Genomic DNA, 19586 nt, shown 5'->3' on the forward strand with positions numbered 1-19586 from the left:
TGTCTGTACGCGCACTGTATGGCATTGTCTGATATGTCCATCATCATTGATTCGTTGCTTTCTGTTTTGAATGGTCTTCCACGGTTTTCAGTGTCCTACTGCGACGACTCAAGCTTAGGCTCAGACATTGTCGCAGCGATGGTTAGAGGAAGGCAGAAGGCGTCTATTTGACGCCCATTCTCCAACATTTGCTTGGGGTTTGCAGCTGACAGCTTGCTGACCCTCTGGCGCAGAAAGTCGCAGTACTCCATGAGTTTGTGGTTGAGAGAAGACTCGCCCTCCAGCTTGCCCTCTATCGACTGGCTGTGCAGCTTGGCCACATGTTGCAGCTTCTGAGGCCGGTCACTGTATTCTTGCAGATTCAGAAGATAGTTGTTGAGCCTCCTCAAATCGTCCTGTGTGTAGAATGTCTTGCATGCCTCAAACTGGCTCTTCAAGTCGGCCAAGTCGCCCGAATCGAACCCCTCTCTCCTCATTATGCTCAGAAACGCGTTTCGGACGACCAAAGATATCAATCTGGGCGTGTTCCTGGCGATGGAGTCCTTCAACTTCTGAGAAACAACCACCCCGTTGTCCTCTGATAACCGCACATAGTGCTGACCCAGAGCGCCCAGGCGCCCCAAACACTCCACAATCACTTTTAGAGGCAGCGAGCCCATGTTTCTGTGCAGATCCTTGTCCACATACATCTTCACTATCAAACAACAGGTGTTCAAATGCACCCGGTTCATGTCTCCCCTGATGCTGGCCATGTAGAGGGGTAACATGGGGGCTATCCTTGTCCGATAGGACGAGTCCTGAGTCTCAAAGTAGCTCGCCGCATTCTGCTCCACGATCCACCCCAGTGGCTCCGCGGTAAATGCTTCCATGGTATCTCTTCTGGTATCCAAAGTGGTTGTGGTGCACTTTCGGAAATGATCCAAAATCCCTTCATCACCCTTTTTTTTTGGCCGAACCTAACCCTTAATATCATCTGTGCATGACCACATTTTTCAGAAAATCAAGAAAAAATCCGCAATAGTTTAGTGGCTAGAATTTCCGCCTGTCAGAACAATGTTCAGCACGCGGGGGACCGGAGTTCAATTCTCCGTTGCGGAGTATCTTTTTGCATCTCTCTTGGGGTCTCTTTTGCTGCACGTTGGTGGTGTATTTTTGTCTCCTTTTTTTCTTTCTGCAAACCTTTTGGTTATCTACAGATTCCAGCTAAATCTACTTAGGCCGGAAGAAGATACTTGAATTAATGAAGGTGAAAGCCGTTGCGAAGTGATATGGTACTAGATGATCGGCCGGAACATCAGACCGAAGATTGGTTACACTCGGATTCTTGTGAAAGCTCACGTAGTCAGGACGTCGGATCCCCTTGCGCGGGACTGGAAAATGGAACGTCCATGGTTCCCAGACAAGATAGTACTTGCCATGCGGGATTTTGCTCGGGTAATCCACATCTAAGACGTGTCAGCGGCCTTGAAAACCCGACGGGACTCTGGCATCTGAGTGTATCAAAAAATCCGCACTTGTGAAGATGGGGTGGTGTCCCCAGATCACGGTATGGGTCTTGTCGGTGGTGGTCTTGTCGGTGGTGGTCTTGTCGATGCAACGCCATGTCACATTGTAGAGACAGAATGAAGCACACAAAGTCACAGTCTCAACGGAAATTGCCCTCCAGTAGACTCCACCGAGCCGTTCGCCTGGTGCTCATCAGTGGGAACTGTAGATCCTTCCAGTCCCATTTAAATGAGCTGTTGTCTAAGCTAGTGATCCTTCATCAGACCACAAGTTCGACACCGAGTAGTTGTTGAGAATTATATTCTCAACCGGTTTGTCGTAAGATAGGCAGTCTCGTTCGCTCGCAGTAAGTATGCTGAAAAGTAGGGGGAAAAATGCCATGGATGATATCACATACTAAACACCAAATCCTCTGAGATAGTCTGCCAGGGCCGAGTGGGCTTGGACCGTGATCAAGGCGGGTTTCGGATTCGGACTTTAGATGTGATTTGTTCTTGCGGTACTGGTACTACTAATTCTCAGGAATTACTAGAGTGTTGACAGTTAGTTGAGACTGCACAGGATGGCAGCAACACAATAACCCATTGACAGTAGATAAGTGCGACGATAGACTATGAACCGGTCGTTGTATAACCATCATTGACACTGGTATCTTTGATATAACCCTTAGCCTTGATATAACCCTTTGCCTTGATAGAACCCTTAGCCTTGATATAACCCTTAGCCTTGATATAAAGACCTCTAGCCTTTATATAACCCTCTAGCCTTGGTATAAAAACCTATAGATTGATATAACCCTTTATTGTCTTACTATTGCGACATTAGTCCAGGAACTATACGCTCATTGTCTCACGCCTGTCACATTTTTAGATCTGACAGCTACAGTAAGTACTGATAAATCGTGTTCTTGTGGTAAACAACAGTTCCGTACAAGTTCAGTATGTACTGTACAGTGCTTCATTTTGAGCCCTAGGTTCGTTTCGAGCCCCCGTTTATTGAGAAAGGAAGTACAGTGTTTGTATTGTGAGAGTTGTTGACCTTGTGCAACAAGACCCTCTTGTCCTCATCTGTCTACAGCACTTGTACTTGGCTTGTAAATAAAACGGGAAGTTCGAAAGTAGAAAAAGATCTCCATGTATTCTTAGGTAGCTCCATAGTAACAACAAATCCTCACGTATTCGAGGGTCTACACATCCTGTAAAGTTCTGAGCTCGTATAGTCCGAGACGAATGTTCGATACGTGAGTGAAGATGGAGAAGAAGGAAGTTCAGTTTTTCAGCTCAATTGCTTTCAATAATATTTGGGGACGTATACGCTCTCCAGAATCATTGAAACAGATACTCCATCCACCTTTCACATCTGACGGGTGGCAGCTGAAAGTTCAAACTAGGGGGAGGGCTAAGGGTGCTAGTGAGGGATATGCCCAAGTTCTACTTACACCCTCAAAGATGATACCGTAAAAGTAGTGAAGATGACTCTTGGGGCTCCTTTAGACAGTTTTTCGCTATATCAGAGCTGCTGAAGTATGTATCTGAAGTATGTACATACAGTACTGTACCTATACTCGCATCTTTTGGAGTGGAACTTGGACAGTATTAAGAACGAGCACCCCATGTTGCGAAACATACTCCTCACCGGCTCATCACGAGGTCTTGGAACCGTTGAACTTGTTGGAGTGCTACGCTCCTAGTAGAAAGGAAATCCTGGAGTTTCAGGACTCGGAGCAAGCGACTCAGAACGGTATCAAATTTGAGATCAATGCGGTCACGGAGTGCGAGAACACTGGTGAAGTGCGTGTCAGGACTAGACGAGCTGACGGGAGAGTTGAGTCCATGCGGGTTTGCTGTTGCTTTTATCTGGCCAATATGGTCTCTTATGAGAGACAACTGCTTGCTCATCCACCCTCAAGCTTCCTCTCTTCCTCTGGCTCCAGAGTTGGCCAATATTTCTCTCCAAGCAAAATACCAGAAGTTTTTGAACAGGTCTCAGGTCCAGGCGGTTCATGGAGCGGACAATTTGGCAGGAAACCTGTCTCTGGTTCAAGGACCGCCAGGTATAGGTAAGACCAAGGCCATTGTTTCTCAGCTTTGCGAGATTCGGGCAAGCAACTGGTCAGACTCACATCATGTTATGTGTCCCTTCCAATGCGGCGGTCCATGAGCTGACCAAACGACTTGAGAGTCACTTCTGGGACGAATCTCTGGACTCAAGATTATGGGGGGAGGGTCGTGAGGGTGGATTCTGAAGTTGCTCAGTCGACACCAGAGGGTAAGAAACAAGTTATCAAGACGCTTCTAGAGCAGGACATGACAGCCATCAAGGGACTGGAAGACGAAACTAACAGACTGGGAAAGCACTTGGATACTCTGTACATGAGCAAGGGCCAAGTGCATAGCAAGTTGCAAGAGCTGTACAAGAACGCGACTGCCGAGAATCAGGTTCAGGTCTTAGTTTCGAAACAGAGACCATTGATGAAGCAGGTCAAAGTACCGAACCATCAGTATCGTCAATAAAACGCGCCACAAAGGTGATACGTACAAGAGAGACACACTGAAGCAATATTAGGAAGTTTGCATTCCTGGGCAGAGAAAAGGACATCATAATGTTTTGTGTCAAATCACACCCACAGTCTCATACTGTCGGGTTTCTGGCCAACGTGAGACGCAAGAACGTTGCAGTACCTCGAGCCAGAACATCTCTGTGGATCATAGGGAACTCTTCGACTCTCTCTGTCAACGCAAAGTGACAAGCTGTGATACGAGATGAGTGCCAAAGAGGCATGTCCAGTGAAGCCTCCGAGTTCCATATGAGAGACAGAAAAGCCAAGAAGACTGTTAAGAACGGTATTCAATCTGCTCTAAAGATCCACAACTCGACTCCCAGGTCCCATACTGCGGTTTCAAAGCCCACAAGTAGGGGTGGGTTCCAGAGAAGCATCTCCAGAAGCCGGGAACGGCATTCTCGAGAAAAAAAGATCGACGTGGAGTTCAGAACCAAGTCTTTGGGACATGGGAGCCGGGAGTTGCTTGTGATGTCTCGTTCGAAGTTGGATTCGACTCATGTTAGATGGAGACTGATTAGCGATATAGATGAAAAATTTAGAGAATAAAATAGAAGAAAGGATTTTTATTTGGTATTTAAACAATGTTTGGATGAATTGGAAGACGTAAATACCCGATTTGAGCCATTCGGGCAATAAAATTCAAACTGGAGTTTATATTGAAAGTTCACTTTCTTGAGATATATTGCGGATTTAGCTCAGTTGGGAGAGCGCCAGACTGAAGTAATTCTCAGTCTTGAAATCTGGAGGTCCTGTGTTCGATCCACAGAATTCGCAATTCTTTTTGGGACCAGCAGGCATTCAGAGAATGGCCTCTTTTTGCTCCTCGCTCTGCTCTATGTGCCACATTTGTCGCCACGTACGAGTTCTCATTGTTCAAATTGTCTTATTTTTCCGTCTATCTAAGTCTATAGATTACCGTCTGGTTTTTCCACTTCGCACATCTCGCTCCACCACCTCGGCAACACCGCCAATCTCCTCAAAGTGGTCCTCCATGACTCGCACCTCCTCTCGTCGCTCCCAGAACCGGTCCTCGGCCAGATCGAACGCGACCTTCTTGAGATCCTTTCCGCGGGCCTCTCGGTCGGCCGAAAGGGCCCACTCCAGGAACTTGTCTGCAGTTCGCACGTAGAAGGCTCGAAGGACCTCAAACGGCTTGGGATGAGGCAGCCAGGGTCGGGGATCGGGAATGGTTTCGTTGGAAACCTCCTCTTCTTCTTCCTCCTCCTCGCCGTCGTCTTCCTCCACACCCTCAGCGTCGTCGTCGTCTTCTTCAAACTCGTCGTCCTCATCCTCCTCGTCATCCTCCTCGTCAGAGTCAACGTCCGCCTCCTCAAGCTCCCGCAGGTCTTCCCAGAACACCTTCACGCCGTCCAGCTTGTTGAGATCAATGCCATAGAAGGTGTCCAAAGTGAACTCCCGGTCCCCTCGTTCCCATGAGCCTCCAAACACGTAAAGAACGTCGTCACAGACGGTCATGGAAGCATTGAACCGAGGATGAGGCAGTTGGTTGGCAATAGGATACTCCTTCTGCACCACCTCCTCTCCATCGGAGTCCTTGAGAGTCTCCTCCTCCTCCTCAACCGCAGGAGTCTCACCGTCCTCACCCAGATCCAGCTTGTCCTTGAAAATGCTGTCAAGAGTGGCCTTGAGATCGTCGTCTCGGCTGATTTGGGCCCGTTCCAATGCAGCCTTTCGCTTCTTGGCACTTCGCAGAGACAGACCAAACCACCGGTTACTTTCAATCTGGTAGGCGTACAGCTGGTTGTAAAAAGTGGAGTCCAGACTCTCCTCGGTCTCGTCGGTGTCAAACACTCCTCCAAACATGACTCCTCGACCTCGATGGTGCACCAGAGAAGCACCAACTCGAGGAGAAGGCGCGTACTGTCCCTTCTTACGTCTCTCCCACCGAGAAGCCTTAATATCGGCCTTCATCTTAAGATGCCACACATCCTGATGCACCTTGCCGACAACGGCCTTCTTGCCCTTGTGCTTGACCTTGGAGTATCCTCCAAAAATGACGGGACCCTCGGGACTGGGCACAAACGAGTGGCCCGATCGAGCGTCGGGAGTCTGGTGGTTGGGAGGGAACTCGATCTGAGTCCACTTGTAGGTGGTGACGTCAAAAGCCCACAGATCATCCAGATACGTGGTGGACTGCGACAAGTCTCGGAAACCGCCGTGCAGCAAGATGTAGTTCTTCCAGTACGTCAGTCTGTGTCCGGATCGGGCGCTGGGGCCCTTCTTCTGGTCCAGTTTGCTCCATTCTCGGGTTTCGGCGTCAAACAGCCATGTGTCTCCGTAATGGTAAAAGGTGTTTTGTTTGGGTGACGAAAACTCTCCTCCAAACATGAGAATGATTCCACTGGGGTGCGTGATCATCTGGTGGCCGGACCGGGGCAGTGGGGAGTTACCAGACTCAATCTTCTTCCACTGATCCGTGTTGATGTTGTACGAGTACAAGTCGTTGAAGAAGGCACATGTTCCCGAGTGGTTCGACACCTCTCCACCAAACAAAAACAGCTCCTTCTTGCCGTGAACCGGCGAAGTGCACATGGAGCAACTGACCCGCTTGCTCGGCCGCTCCACGTTGGTAATTGTCACCTTATCGTGCGCTTCCTGCTCCTTCTTGTAGTTGGCGAGAATCTCGTCAATGTCCATGTCGTCCTCGTCTTCGCCCTGCTTGGCCGCCACCTTCTTCTGTTTCTTCTCGCCCTTGGCGGCGTTTTTCTTGGCCTTTTCCGCCGCTCGCAGCTTCTTGGCCTCCTTGTCCTTCTTCTTGTCCTTGGCCATGTTGATGTTGGATCAGATTGTGCGAAAAATAAAATTATCTATAGGTGAAACTTATTTCTTTTTTTATTTCATGCGCCAGTTTGCCGGTGAAACTGTGGTTGAAAAACGTAACAAGGCTTCAAGAGACATTTCTCGACAGCTGAATCGATCAACTACCAAAAAAACTGCTAAATGAGGGAAAAAAAAAGAAAAAGTAATTGCGAATTCTGTGGATCGAACACAGGACCTCCAGATTACTCTGACCGAAGAATGACTTCAGTCTGGCGCTCTCCCAACTGAGCTAAATCCGCGTGATTGTTGTTAGAAAAAATGGACTTTCATCATGATCCGAAGAATGTCAAAAAGCTGCCGCAATGGCAAAATGGAGCCTCTAGACGGATTATCTGGTCATAAGTATGGGGTCTACCACTTGAAATATTTGAGATATTAGAAAAATCAAGTTTCAACTGCCGCCTTTGTCATCCTTTATCTGTAGGGAGCTAATCTAAGACTCTCTTTCTCCATTCCAAAGAAGGACTGATTTCCAGTGCGATCTCTTGGGCCGATTTGGGCATGAATTTTCACTCACATTACACCGTATTTACAACTTGTCCACTCCGCTCTCATGAAGCAGAGCCCAGCATGTCAGAACCATAGAGGAAGTTTGGAGGTTCCAAAGACTTGGATCTAAACCAAGCAAATTCCACCATTACCCACTTTATGGCATCACCGGAATTAACAACTCTTACCTTTTGACATTTCTCTGGAAGAAGCTGGCTCTACGACGACACGCCAACATTTGGCTACTGTTATTCCAGAGCTTGCTCGTCTTCTGATGGCTTCAGCAAGTTCTGTCGTACTCAGGACAAGATGCCAAGTTCCAATGCTGCTGTGTGAGAGATAACAATTGCCGTCATATTGCTATTCTGGAACCCATCGTGTCTGGAATTGACCCGACCGGCGTCCCAAGTATAGAAGACCGTAAGTATGGTTGATGACTTACAACTCACTTGTAGGGACACTATGTTCCGATAATAGTACACACCAGAAGGATGTGTGTTTGCTCATTCACCAGAAGAGATTTAGTACATCAGTGGAATACTATCTACAGGATGGACATCTCGTCTATGATCAAGCTGGTCCCCCTCTCATCTTCACCACAAGAGAATCAAGGAGTTGGTCCAGTCACGGTAGATACATCTAACACTCTGAAGGAACGGCCATAGTTCCATTGAGTACAAATATACAACTGTGAATAGCTGTTACAGCTCCATTGAGTACAAATATACAACCGGGAATAGCAAATATTGCTTCAAAGAGCTAAATGAGCAAGCATAACATGCGACTATCTGTTCTCTGGACATTGCGGGCAATCTTGTTGAAGCCGTACAAGGACTCATTTTTATGCTTATCTGAAGACTTGGAAGGAGCCCAGTGGCCACTCCAATCGTCGGGCACATCGTGACAGTCGCATGGTTGAATGATATCTCCATATCAGACAGTGATAATAGGGCCTTGCCTGAAGTCCTCACTCTGTCGGTTCTGCAATCTCATCCAGTCACGTCACCAAGGTGTGTCTCACAGTAGACCCAAGGTGTGTCTCAAAACAGTCTGCTGAGATTCCATCCATACAGACCGCATAAACACATGTCTCAAAAATAGTTCCTTTTAAGAACCCCTCGCTATATATCGTACTCTAAGCCGTGTCTATATCTCATTGTATTCCCCGGAAGAGCCCGAAAGAGCCAGAAATTATTTTCTTAGGTCGAGGAACCCATATCGCCCGCACAGCTGTTCAAAAGACGGATTTTTAGAAACAAACGCCCGAGAGACCATTTCCAACCACGTATCGACCCACCGCTCTTCTCCAACTAGTCGTAAATCAATCACAGGCACGTCATCTCGTATATCGGCGTTTCGTAAATGCCGATCCGAGAGCTACGTGTTTTAGAGTTTGGCGCGGCTGAAACCGACAAATAACTTTTCGTCTGTTAGTCTTAAAGGCGCACAAAGAGAGAATCTAAACTCGGCAATAGTATCAGGAGGAGTTGGAGATGGCGATGACATGCTCTGTATCTCTAAATAACCGCCACAACGTCCACAAAGTGCCCCCAAACTCGTGCAGCCGAGGATGCGGGGTGTGCAGATCCGAAAAGGTTAAATTTAATGGAACATTGGAGATGGAATGACGCCTCCAAATCGGCATTTCGGGGTATTTGAGGGCTATATTATAATCACAATCCAGTCTAAGCACGTTTGATCATTCATTTACGCCAAAAAATTCTCTCATTGTCGCACACTTTGCCGTCAACAAGGTCTCATTTTAGACTGTCGGCAATAAGTAACAGTACCGAGACCTAGTCTCGAGTTTATCTGGATATATCTAGTCTGGTGATCGGGGGTGGAGGGGCCTTCACTCACCTCACCATGTCGACCAAAGACCCCTACGAGGGGCTATCTGAGGAGAGCATCGCCATTCTCAAGGCCCAAACCACCAGTGAGCCCGTCAACGTCAACTACCGCACCTTGCTACTTCGGTATGCCACACCTCTGGACAAGGCGGAGATTCTGGTTTCGTACGTCTTTTCGGCCTGTGCGGGAGCGTGTCTGCCTCTTTTCACCCTGATTTTCGGCTCCATGACCAACGAGTTTGTCCGGTACTTTGTGGAGGGGGCCACGCCGGCTGAATTCGGCCACCAGATCAACTACCTGGCGCGGTATTTCATCTATCTTTTTGCAGGCATCTTCGCCTTTTCTTTCCTCGAAACGTACATGCACGTCCAGATGGGCGAGAAGCTGACCGGCCGGATCCGAGCACATTATCTGGAGGCCATTATGCGCCAGAACATTGGCTTCTTCGACAAGGTCGGAGCCGGAGAAATCACCAACCGAATCACCACAGACACCAACCTGATCCAGGAGGGCATCAGTGAAAAGGCTGGCCTGATTGTTTCCTCCATTGCCGCCATAATTTCGGCCTTCATTATCGGGTTCATCAAGTCGTGGAAGCTGACGCTGATCATGATGTCGTCGTTTTTCGCCCTACTGTTCGCCATGACTACAGCAGTCTATTTTGTGGTCAAGTTTGCCAAACTGGCCATTGTTTCCGACGCCAAGGCGTCTTCAGTCGCGGAAGAAGTTCTTGGAGCCATCAGAAACGTGGTTGCGTTTGGAACCCAGGACAGATTGACCCAAAAGTACGATGACCGGCTGGTGGTGTCCATGAAGTACCACATTTTCCGTGGCCGGGGCTCGGCGGCGGCCATTGCTTCGGTGTGGACCATTGCCTATCTCAACTACGCTCTCTCCTTCTGGGAGGGGTCTCGACTCGTGTCTTGGGGACAAGTCAATGTCGGAAACATCATGACCGTGCTGTTTGCCGTCATGATTGGAGCTGTCATGGTCGGCAATGTGGCTCCAAACTTGCAGGCCATGGGCTCTGCCATTGCCTCTGGCCAGAAGATCTTTGAGACCATTGACCGGGTCCCTCCCATCGACAGCTTCTCCGACGAGGGTCAGAAGCTGGACCAGGTTCACGGCCACATTCAGCTGGAGCACGTCAACTTCCGGTATCCGTCTCGACCGGATGTTTCTGTTCTGCACGACTTCTCTTTGGAGATCAAACCAGGGCAGACTGTGGCGCTTGTGGGCGCTTCTGGCAGCGGAAAGTCCACCATTATTGGCATTCTCGAGCGATTCTACGAAATTCTCGGCGGAAAAGTGACGATTGACGGAGTAGACATTTCTTCGCTCAACGTGAGATGGCTGCGACAACAGCTGGCTCTGGTGTCACAGGAACCCACTCTTTTTGGCGTCAGCATCTACGAAAACATTGCCTACGGTTTGATTGGAACTCCCCATGAGAACGCTGACCCCGAGAAGAAACGTCAGCTGGTGGAGGATGCTGCCCGTCAAGCCAACGCCTACGACTTCATCCAGGACTTGACTGACGGGTTTGAAACCAATGTTGGAGACCGGGGCTTTCTGCTGTCAGGAGGCCAGAAACAGCGAATTGCTATTGCCCGGGCCATTGTTAGAGAGCCCAAGATCTTGTTGCTGGACGAAGCCACTTCTGCACTCGACACCAAGAGTGAAGGCATTGTTCAGGACGCACTGGACAAGGCAGCGGCGGACAGAACCACCATTGTCATTGCCCATCGTCTCAGCACGGTCAAGAACGCCGATCTCATTGTGGTCATGAACAAGGGCAGCATTGTGGAACAGGGCACCCATCATGAGTTGATTGAGCAAAAGGGCATGTACTTTTCGCTGGTCAACTCGCAGACTATCATGAAACAGAATGACGACGGCTCAGACACGGCCGCTGACGACAAACTCGAGGAAGACGTGGTGGCAATCCAGTCTCTGACTATGAGCTCCTTCAGTGAAGATGAGGAGGAATACAACACCAAGGAGCAGGGAATCATTGAGATGATTCGATTCGTGTACTCCTACAACAAGGAGGAGACCACTTTGCTGCTGATTGGAGGAGCGTGTGCCTTTGTGGGGGGCATTGGCTATCCTGGAATGGCCGTCATTTTCGCCAAATGTATCGAGGCCTTCATGACTCCGCCCTCAGGCTATCCCCACATGCGGTCTCTGATCAACACCTACACCGGTCTCTTCTTTATGATTGCCATGATCGAAATGGTGGCCTTTTACGCGGAGATTTCCATTCTCACTCTTGCGGGAGAGCGACTGGTGCGAAAACTGCGTCTGGCGGTCTTTAAGCAGTTTCTCAGAATGGACATTGGCTTCTTTGACCGAGAGGAGAACACCACTGGCAGTCTGACTTCGAATCTCGGAAAAGACGCCCACAACGTCCGAGGACTCTCGGGAACAACGTTTGGCCAGATTCTCGTGTCCATTGTGACCGTGGTGGCCGGATTCGTGGTCTCGGTCGTCTTCAACTGGAGAATGGGTCTCATTTGCGGCGCCTGTATCCCCATTCTCATTGGATGCGGTTTCTGCAGATACTACGTGCTCACATGGCTCAACAACCGGGCCAAACTCGCCTACGAGCAGTCCGGCTCCTACGCCTGCGAAAACACCAACGCCATCCGAACCGTCACCACTCTGACCCGTGAATACCAAGTCTACAAGACTTACAAGGAATCAGTGGAGGGACAGGTTCAGGGCTCCAAACGGCCCATTTTCTTCTCGTCCATTCTCTTTGGTCTGTCCCAGTCCCTGTCGCCTCTCATCATGGGTCTGGCCTTCTGGTACGGCGGAATTCTGCTCAAGCACCACACCATTTCGCCCTTCCGTTTCTTCGTGGCCTTCATTGCCATTGTCTTTGGCTCACAGTCCGCGGGCTCAATCTTCACCTTTGCGCCGGACATGAGCAAGGCCGCCGGAAGCACGCGGAACATCATGAACGTGCTGGCGGTGGAGCCCGAGATTGACTGGTGGTCCGACCAAGGCACCAAGATCGACCCCAAGGACGTCAAAGGCAACATTGAGTTCCAAAACGTGCACTTCCGGTACCCCACGCGGATGCAGGTGCCGGTTCTTCGAGGTCTCAACCTATCCATCAAACAGGGCCAATATGTAGCCCTGGTGGGCTCGTCAGGATGCGGAAAAAGCACCACCGTCGGTCTTCTCGAGTGCTTCTACCGGCCCACGTCCGGCAAGATTCTTCTGGACGGCCTAGACCTCGCAGACTTGAACATCAACTCCTATCGCGAGGCGGTGGCTCTGGTGCAGCAGGAACCCATTCTGTTCTCGGGCACCATCAAAGAGAACATTTTGCTGGGAACACAGGATCCGGACGTGACTGACGAGGTGGTATACGAGGCTGCTCGAAAATCCAACATCCATGACTTCATCATGTCTTTGCCCGAAGGCTACGATACCGTGTGTGGCTCCAAGGGTTCTCTGTTGTCTGGAGGCCAGAAACAGAGAATAGCCATTGCTCGAGCTCTCATCCGCAATCCCAAGATTCTTCTGCTGGATGAGGCGACCTCAGCTCTGGACTCGGAGTCCGAAAAGGTGGTTCAAGCTGCTCTTGACGCCGCTGCCAAGGGACGAACTACCATCGCCATTGCCCACCGACTGTCGACGATCCAGAACGCCGACGTGATTTTCGTGTTTGAAAACGGAGTCGTTCTTGAGAGTGGAACTCATCAGCAACTTCTGGCAAACAGATCAAAGTACTACGAGCTCGTCAAATTGCAGGCCTTGGAAGGTTAGTGGAGGATAGATTAATTGATCATTTTAATATGTATAAAAATGGCGGAGAATTGGTGGTGTAATGACATTCTCTGCGGATTGATTAGGATGATATATAGATGGACATATTCATTTGATCTGCGTGTTTTCTTACAGCATAATACATTCATTAATTATAACATCACTTTTTTTTTTTTTTTTTTTTTTTTTTTTTTTTGACCAACTTTTTCAACTATTTTAGTTGGGGGTTGAGTCATGTTTGGTGAAAAAAGTTGGTCCAAAAAAAACCAACAAAAAAAGAAATGACATCTCTCGTCAAAAAAAACACGTGACCGTCACGTGAATTTGGACGACACCCACCGAATCGAACCGGGGAACCTCGCGTCATGCTAAAGCGCATGGTGATAAACCAACTACACCAGACGCCCTGAGCTGTGGGGTTTCGGAGCTGACCGATTTTCAGTTCAATGTTGGAAGTTTTAAATTTGAAATTAAATCATTAGAATAAAATAAAATAAAATAAAAAAAAAATAAAATAAAATAAAAATAAAATAAATAAAATAAAATAAAAAGAGTTAAAAAATCTCATATCGTGATATTTTTCAATAATCTAAAAAACCACTGGAATGAGATAGTTTGGCTGATTCAAATGGTATTGTTTTTTTTGTAATATGATCAATATTAGCAGCGTGAGAGTGGGATATTCAAACAGCGACTTGGTAGGGTCGGAGCAGCAGTACCTTCTGTACGACAGGTTGTGGAGCAAGTGTGGACGTGTGGAACTGAGATACTAAAGTAATTGCAGCCTGATGGTATATATAATTGATTCTTGACCTTGTCGTCATTTTCTCAGTGCTCCATCTTCCATATTTGAGATTATGTCGAGTATTCACCAAGTCGTCAATTGAGTCTCACAGGAGTCTCTAGACTTCAAGAGTGTCGTCCGACGGCCATCGGAGTGCCCCAGAGGACTGGAGTCGTTTCCAGAGGACTGGAGTCGTTTCCCAGAGGACTGGAGTCGTTTCCAGAGGACTGGGAGTCGTTTCCAGAGGATGGAGTCGTTTCTAGAGTCCTTGGTCGTTGCTGGAGTCCTGGGTCGTCGTCAGACACCTCTAAGAACCCACATCCACCGCTGAAACCATGGGGAGAGTCGATCTACGACTTGATAAACAACGGAGCTGTTTTGATATACTATCTTGCCATTACATTTTCATACCCTCCAAAGATGTCCAAGTCACTCCAGTCGTCCCAGCACAAGTACTCATTCATCACTACACGCTCCAATATTACTCTCAAGAGTCTCCTATAAATACATTCCTTATGTCCACTGGGACAGCGTTCCTTACATGGAACAACCCCCAGCACTGACATCTAAATCCGCTGCGTACCGAGTGTCTCTCTCTCCTTGTGCTTCTTCTCCACGTTTCTCTTCAGTCTCTTGACTCGTCTAACCACATCTTCATCGGCCTCCACATCGGCCATCCTCCGCAGGTGGTTGTTGCAGCCGGCAACAGGACACTGGTTTCGGCCCTGGGTCTGCTGCAGCCACTGCTTGAAAGCCTCGCCAGAGAACAGATGCTTGCACACAATCGCTCGTACAGGGTTCTCCAAATAGTCCCGTGTGATGGGACACTTGAGATTGGACTTTCGAGACACAAACAGCTCGTCGTCTGAATCGTCCTCCGAAAGGCCATACCCATTGGGTTCGGGGGCCAGGCCTTCCCGTCCCACGTGTTTCGAAACCAGACTTCCCAGAGAAATCCACCACTTGTCGCTGTCGCCAAGATCAATCTCGGGCATGAGCATCCACAGCAGCGTCTCCTTGTGTTTTCTGAGATCACGCGACTTCTTCAGCATCAGCGCACGTGATTTCTTTGTGGGCTCTGGCAGCGACTTGGCCAGCGTTGTTGCGTACAGCTTGGTGATATCCGGCACTTTGGGTGCGTTTTCGTTTGCGTCCTTCACGCCATCTCCCTCTTGTTCGTCATCATCTGGGGTATGATCGGGGCTTTGGTTCTCCTTCTCCTTGTTTGTCTTTTCCCACGCCACCCATTTTTCGCTGGCTTCCGTGACCTGGTTCACCACCTTGTCAAAGATGTCGCTGTGCACGTCCACGCGTCCCTGAGTCAGAGCGAGCTCCGTGGCGGCCCGGTCGAGCTGTGAAATGGTCGATTGTCGGTCGTAGATGGGCAGATCGGAGGACTCCACGTCCAGGTCGTTGTCGAACGCGTCCACCGTCTCTCGGCTTAAACGGAGAAGTTCTGTCTGAAGAGTGTGGATCTGCTGGGTCAGAGATTCGCAGCCCAGGTTTTCCTTGGCTTTGTGGCTTTTCAGCGCGTTGGCCGCTTCCTTGGTGAAGATAGCTGTCATGTGTGGTGTAGGAACAGTACAGTAGTTTGACGCGTAAATATGGAGGGTGCTAATTATTAGACATGTTGGCGAAATAGAGTTTGGAGGTTGGAGATTTCGCGGCAGATGATGAAGTCGTTGGTGGGTGTATTTGGCGGTTGTGAAGGATGTGGAGTGGTAGGATGTGATATGGGGGATTGAGAGTTGTTTCAAGTCGATTTGGACGGATTTGAGAAGAAGAATGGTTCGCGACGCAGTGTATAACGCGTGAAATATTGAGTGAAAGATTTAAGTTAAAAATAAATTAAAATTAAAAAGGAATGAAAAAAGAAATAAAAAAGAAATAAAAAAATAAAACAAAACTACTATCAAAAATAAAATAAAATAGCGAGAAGCCCAACCACTTGTATCGTACAAATGGCCTATTAAAAACACTAATGCAGGCACAATTACTGTAAATTAAAAATTAATTACATATTTTGTCTGAAGGGTATTTTTGTCTGAATTATCTGTAGGGAACATCATCTTCAACGCTGTACATCACACCCGCTAATAACCATTGGATCCCATCAAGATAGTGGAAAATGGCTCGACTCAACGAGTATGCAGCCGATATTTCGCGCGGGCATGCGACAGCGCGCACCGAAGAGGCTGAGCGGTACCAACGCCAACGTCTGGAGGAGAGAGCGGTCCAGATCAACTCGCTCATGCACCAACTACGAGAGAAAGAGTCGTCCGACGGCGCTGGCGCCAGCTCCGGGCGTCAAAACACAGTGGAAGATCGCATGGACGTTGATGAGCCGGAGGATGACGAGACTGATCTGTTGCTCGAACGAGAACGGCTTCTGGAGGAGGAACAGCGACTACTGGGACGAGTGGAGGAGCCAGAGCGACAGTCACAGGGACGGCGCGAACCAAGGTACAGGGATGTAGCGCAGATTCTTGAACGGGAGAAGCAAAGGGCCAAGAAACGAGCCCATGCGAGCTCCAAGGACTCCCCCAAGAAACGTATTGCTCCGCCTGTGCAGATTCAGGATGAAAATATGTTCGTTCGGGGCGACTGGTGGACGGAGTGGACGTCCGAAGAGCTTATGATGGTGGTGGCATACTACAAGCAAGATCTTCATCGTGCTATGCAAGGTCATTCGGGCTTGAATCATGCGGAACTCACTGCTCTACAACTAGGAGAGATAAAGCGACTGGTGAGACGAGACGCTAAGAAGATGCTCCTGGCCCAGTACAGCTCGAGTCTGAATAAGATCAATGAAGCACAGGTCAGGCAGGAGCAGTCTGAAAAGCGTGGTGGTGAACGTTCTGAACCTGTGGTCGCGCAATATCCCTCGACGACTTCTTCTCAAAACACAAACCTCTACACTGGTATGCCCAAATCCAGCCAGCAGACGGACATGAATTGCGAGAGCACCGCCAGCGACGACGAAACCAACGCTGTGGTTGCCAACACCACTACTCTGTCGCTTCTGGAGCCCCAGAACATCACGCTCACTGAGGAACAGCAGGTCATCTTTGACCTAGTGGCTAAAGGCGAGAGTCTGTTTTTCACGGGAGGAGCTGGAACCGGAAAGTCCGTGCTCATCAAGGAGATCAAGAACCATTGCGAGTCAAAGGGAGTTGTCTGCAAAGTCACAGCACCTACTGGTCTGGCTGCTGTCAACGTGGATGGCATAACTATTCATAGGTGGACTGGCCTGGGTCTCATGAAAGAGAGCGCCGAAGTCTGCATTGCCAAGCTCTTCAAAAACCCTAGAGCTGCCGCAATGTGGAAGTTCACCGACGTGCTCATTATTGACGAGTGCAGTATGATATCTGGAGCCATGTTTGACATGATTGACACCATTGCCCGAGCCGTGAGGTCCAACTTTTTCCAAATTGCACACACGGCTGTTGTTCAGTATGAAAAGGAGCTACGTTGTAAGAAAAAAGCTCGAAACTACAACTTTCTGAAAGAAATGTTACAGTACACGGAGAAGGACCATGCGCGTGACCAAGTGTTGAGAGACCTCCCCTTTGGAGGAATGCAAATTGTTTGTGTGGGCGACTTTTATCAACTCCCCCCTGTTCCTTCGTTTGAAGACAAGAACACATACGCCAGAAAGCATGGTGCTAGCGCCCAGCTTCCTCCAGACTTTTTGTTTAACTCCGAGGCGTTTCAGAAAGTATTTGGAGATAAAAGACTGCGTCTCACTGTTGCCAAGCGGCAAACTGAAGGCTCCGTGTTCGCCTCCATGCTTAACATGTTCCGAACGTACAAGGGTACTACTCCAGAGACTGATGCTCTTCGAAACTACTTTTCTCAGTTCATTGGCAGGCATCCCCCGGGCCAACAGACTGTGCACCTTCAAAGCACCACCACCGGAGTCGAAGCAACTAATCAGAGAGAGCTGCAGCTGCTAGATGGCCCTGAAGTCTTCTTTTACGCTTCTGACATGCGGAACACCACAGAGGGGTACAGTCAGGAATTCATTGATCGGGCCATGAGGGACATTAACGCTGAAGACAGGCTGTGTTTGAAACCAGGTGCCCAGGTCATGTATCTTAAGAACGACTACGACAAGGGTTTGGTTAACGGTCATATGGGTCAGGTTGCATTTCTCATGACCTACGAAATGTACAGTCTGTACAAAGACGATCTGGACGTATTATTTGTCATTTATCACTACATCAAGTCCAGAAACCTTCGCTCTCTGAGCCGCAACGCCAAGGTGCCTCCTGATCTGGAGCAACACCTTGGCATGCGCCTGGAGCATTATCAATGGTCTTACTATCGGTACGCCCTGATGCACATTGACGAGGTGTATCGACAAGAGGCTCTGGCTCAAAAGAAGAAGAATCGCGAGTTGGAAGAACAAAAGAAGGTAGGTAGAGAGAACACCAAGCTACTGGTCGTCTTCAGACTGGCAGACGAGTACATTGCAGACGGTGAAAGTGACCAGCAGTTCATCTTGGTGCCTACAGCTGAGTTCGCAAAGCTCGACTACTCTCGACTGCTGGCTCGTGAGAATCGAGACGCAAACGCTCCCAAGTACCCTACCATTTGCTCGCGTGTGCAGCTGCCTATGAGTTTGTCTTGGGCACTCACGATTCACAAATGTCAGGGACAGACACTTATCCGAACTGTGGTAGACATGAAGGGCATGTTTACCGAAGGACAAGCATATGTGGCCATGACCCGGGTTAGGTCTCCCGATGATCTAAGACTCACATGTTTCGAGGTCCCCAAAGTCACGCGTCCTGAGGTCATCAAGTTCGATGAATCCATCAAGGACTCCCTGACGGTCAAGAAAGAAGGAGCTAATGGTGTCGGTGATTTTGCGCTTCCAAACAACGCCCCTCACCACTCGACTCCTTCAAAACGTTCTTCTCCGCCTCCGTCTTCATATGAGTCTGCGATTAGTGATTTTGATTCTAACGCGGAAACATGTTCAGGTACTCACTATTACCGCACAAGAGCTCAGTAATTAAGACAAGCCCCGGGACGAGCACATCAAGACAGAAGCAAATGATCTTGCCAATCACGGACAATGACCCACCAGTCTACCAGTTGCTCCCTTCTCGTTTATCCAGCGCCTCCTGACCTCGGTGATGATGTAGTGAGTTCCCAGGCCACATTCAGCCAGATCCTGAATGTACTAGTGCAGATCCTGAATGTACTGATACAGATCCTGAATGTACAGGTGAAGCGCTGTCGAATATCTTCCGCCAAAGCTTCACAGGAATACACACAATCCGGTCCACAAGAGAGGAATCTACCAGATATTTGACTCTGTCCTGCAAAGAGGAAGCAGACAGCCCAGAACAAGACGGTAAATGTAGATGACCAGAGCTCCATTGAACGAATGCAGTACTACACTGCCTTTTGGTGAAGCTGGTATCGCAATCTTGGTCTTCTCAAGTCTCCACTGCGGATCGGCTCAAACTCATTTCGAGTAGATCATTGAACATATCTGTTGTGAACAGATTCAATCAAGTTACTCGAAGATGTGAACTAAATATTTATTCAAGTGAAGATATAGTTTATGTGATGAAGCGGAAAAAAGCGGTTGATGCTCAGCGAGGGTGTCGAAAATCTTGCCCATAAGCACTGTCTGTGGCGGCGGTTCCACACCAGCCTCTAGCGCACTGCACACAATTCCAACAAAAATGTAGGGCAGATCGCTGTTTGTGAAATTGAAGACCGAACATGGCTCAGCTGGCTTGTCGAACTCGGTAT

General features: G+C 48.8%; 5 protein-coding genes, 4 non-coding genes and 1 pseudogene across 9 annotated transcripts; 5 read left to right on the plus strand and 5 right to left on the minus strand.

The window, feature by feature from the left end:
- Window positions 1-95: 95 nt before the first annotated feature.
- YALI1_A11355g (uncharacterized protein) lies at window positions 96-869 on the minus strand (the record flags this gene model as incomplete). Its single annotated transcript, XM_499975.3, has 1 exon — window positions 96-869. The coding sequence occupies one exon, from the start codon at window positions 867-869 to the stop codon at window positions 96-98; it is 774 nt and encodes a 257-aa protein (XP_499975.3).
- Window positions 870-1011: 142 nt separating this feature from the next.
- Window positions 1012-1098, plus strand: YALI1_A11357r. Its single transcript has one exon. It is a non-coding gene; the product is annotated as a tRNA-Asp (tRNA).
- A 1933-nt stretch (window positions 1099-3031) lies between these two features.
- YALI1_A11377g (Compare to YALI0A11286g, Misc non-coding, similar to uniprot|Q00416 Saccharomyces cerevisiae YLR430w SEN1 positive effector of tRNA-splicing endonuclease) lies at window positions 3032-4615 on the plus strand (annotated as a pseudogene).
- Window positions 4616-4753: 138 nt separating this feature from the next.
- YALI1_A11394r lies at window positions 4754-4843 on the plus strand. Its single transcript has one exon. It is a non-coding gene; the product is annotated as a tRNA-Phe (tRNA).
- A 138-nt stretch (window positions 4844-4981) lies between these two features.
- YALI1_A11415g (uncharacterized protein) lies at window positions 4982-6859 on the minus strand (the record flags this gene model as incomplete). Its single annotated transcript, XM_499980.3, has 1 exon — window positions 4982-6859. One exon carries the CDS (start codon window positions 6857-6859, stop codon window positions 4982-4984), a length of 1878 nt encoding a protein of 625 aa, XP_499980.1.
- A 198-nt stretch (window positions 6860-7057) lies between these two features.
- Window positions 7058-7149, minus strand: YALI1_A11418r. Its single transcript has one exon. It is a non-coding gene; the product is annotated as a tRNA-Phe (tRNA).
- Window positions 7150-9265: 2116 nt separating this feature from the next.
- Window positions 9266-13030, plus strand: YALI1_A11439g (uncharacterized protein; the record flags this gene model as incomplete). Its single annotated transcript, XM_499981.3, has 1 exon — window positions 9266-13030. The coding sequence occupies one exon, from the start codon at window positions 9266-9268 to the stop codon at window positions 13028-13030; it is 3765 nt and encodes a 1254-aa protein (XP_499981.3).
- Window positions 13031-13359: 329 nt separating this feature from the next.
- On the minus strand, window positions 13360-13436 carry YALI1_A11481r. Its single transcript has one exon. It is a non-coding gene; the product is annotated as a tRNA-Ala (tRNA).
- A 944-nt stretch (window positions 13437-14380) lies between these two features.
- YALI1_A11500g (uncharacterized protein) lies at window positions 14381-15379 on the minus strand (the record flags this gene model as incomplete). Its single annotated transcript, XM_499982.3, has 1 exon — window positions 14381-15379. One exon carries the CDS (start codon window positions 15377-15379, stop codon window positions 14381-14383), a length of 999 nt encoding a protein of 332 aa, XP_499982.1.
- Window positions 15380-15942: 563 nt separating this feature from the next.
- YALI1_A11506g (uncharacterized protein) lies at window positions 15943-18834 on the plus strand (the record flags this gene model as incomplete). Its single annotated transcript, XM_499983.3, has 1 exon — window positions 15943-18834. The coding sequence occupies one exon, from the start codon at window positions 15943-15945 to the stop codon at window positions 18832-18834; it is 2892 nt and encodes a 963-aa protein (XP_499983.3).
- Window positions 18835-19586: the final 752 nt, after the last annotated feature.

This window comes from Yarrowia lipolytica, chromosome 1A, assembly GCF_001761485.1.
Source record: "Yarrowia lipolytica chromosome 1A, complete sequence".
Lineage (NCBI taxonomy): Eukaryota > Fungi > Ascomycota > Dipodascomycetes > Dipodascales > Yarrowia > Yarrowia lipolytica.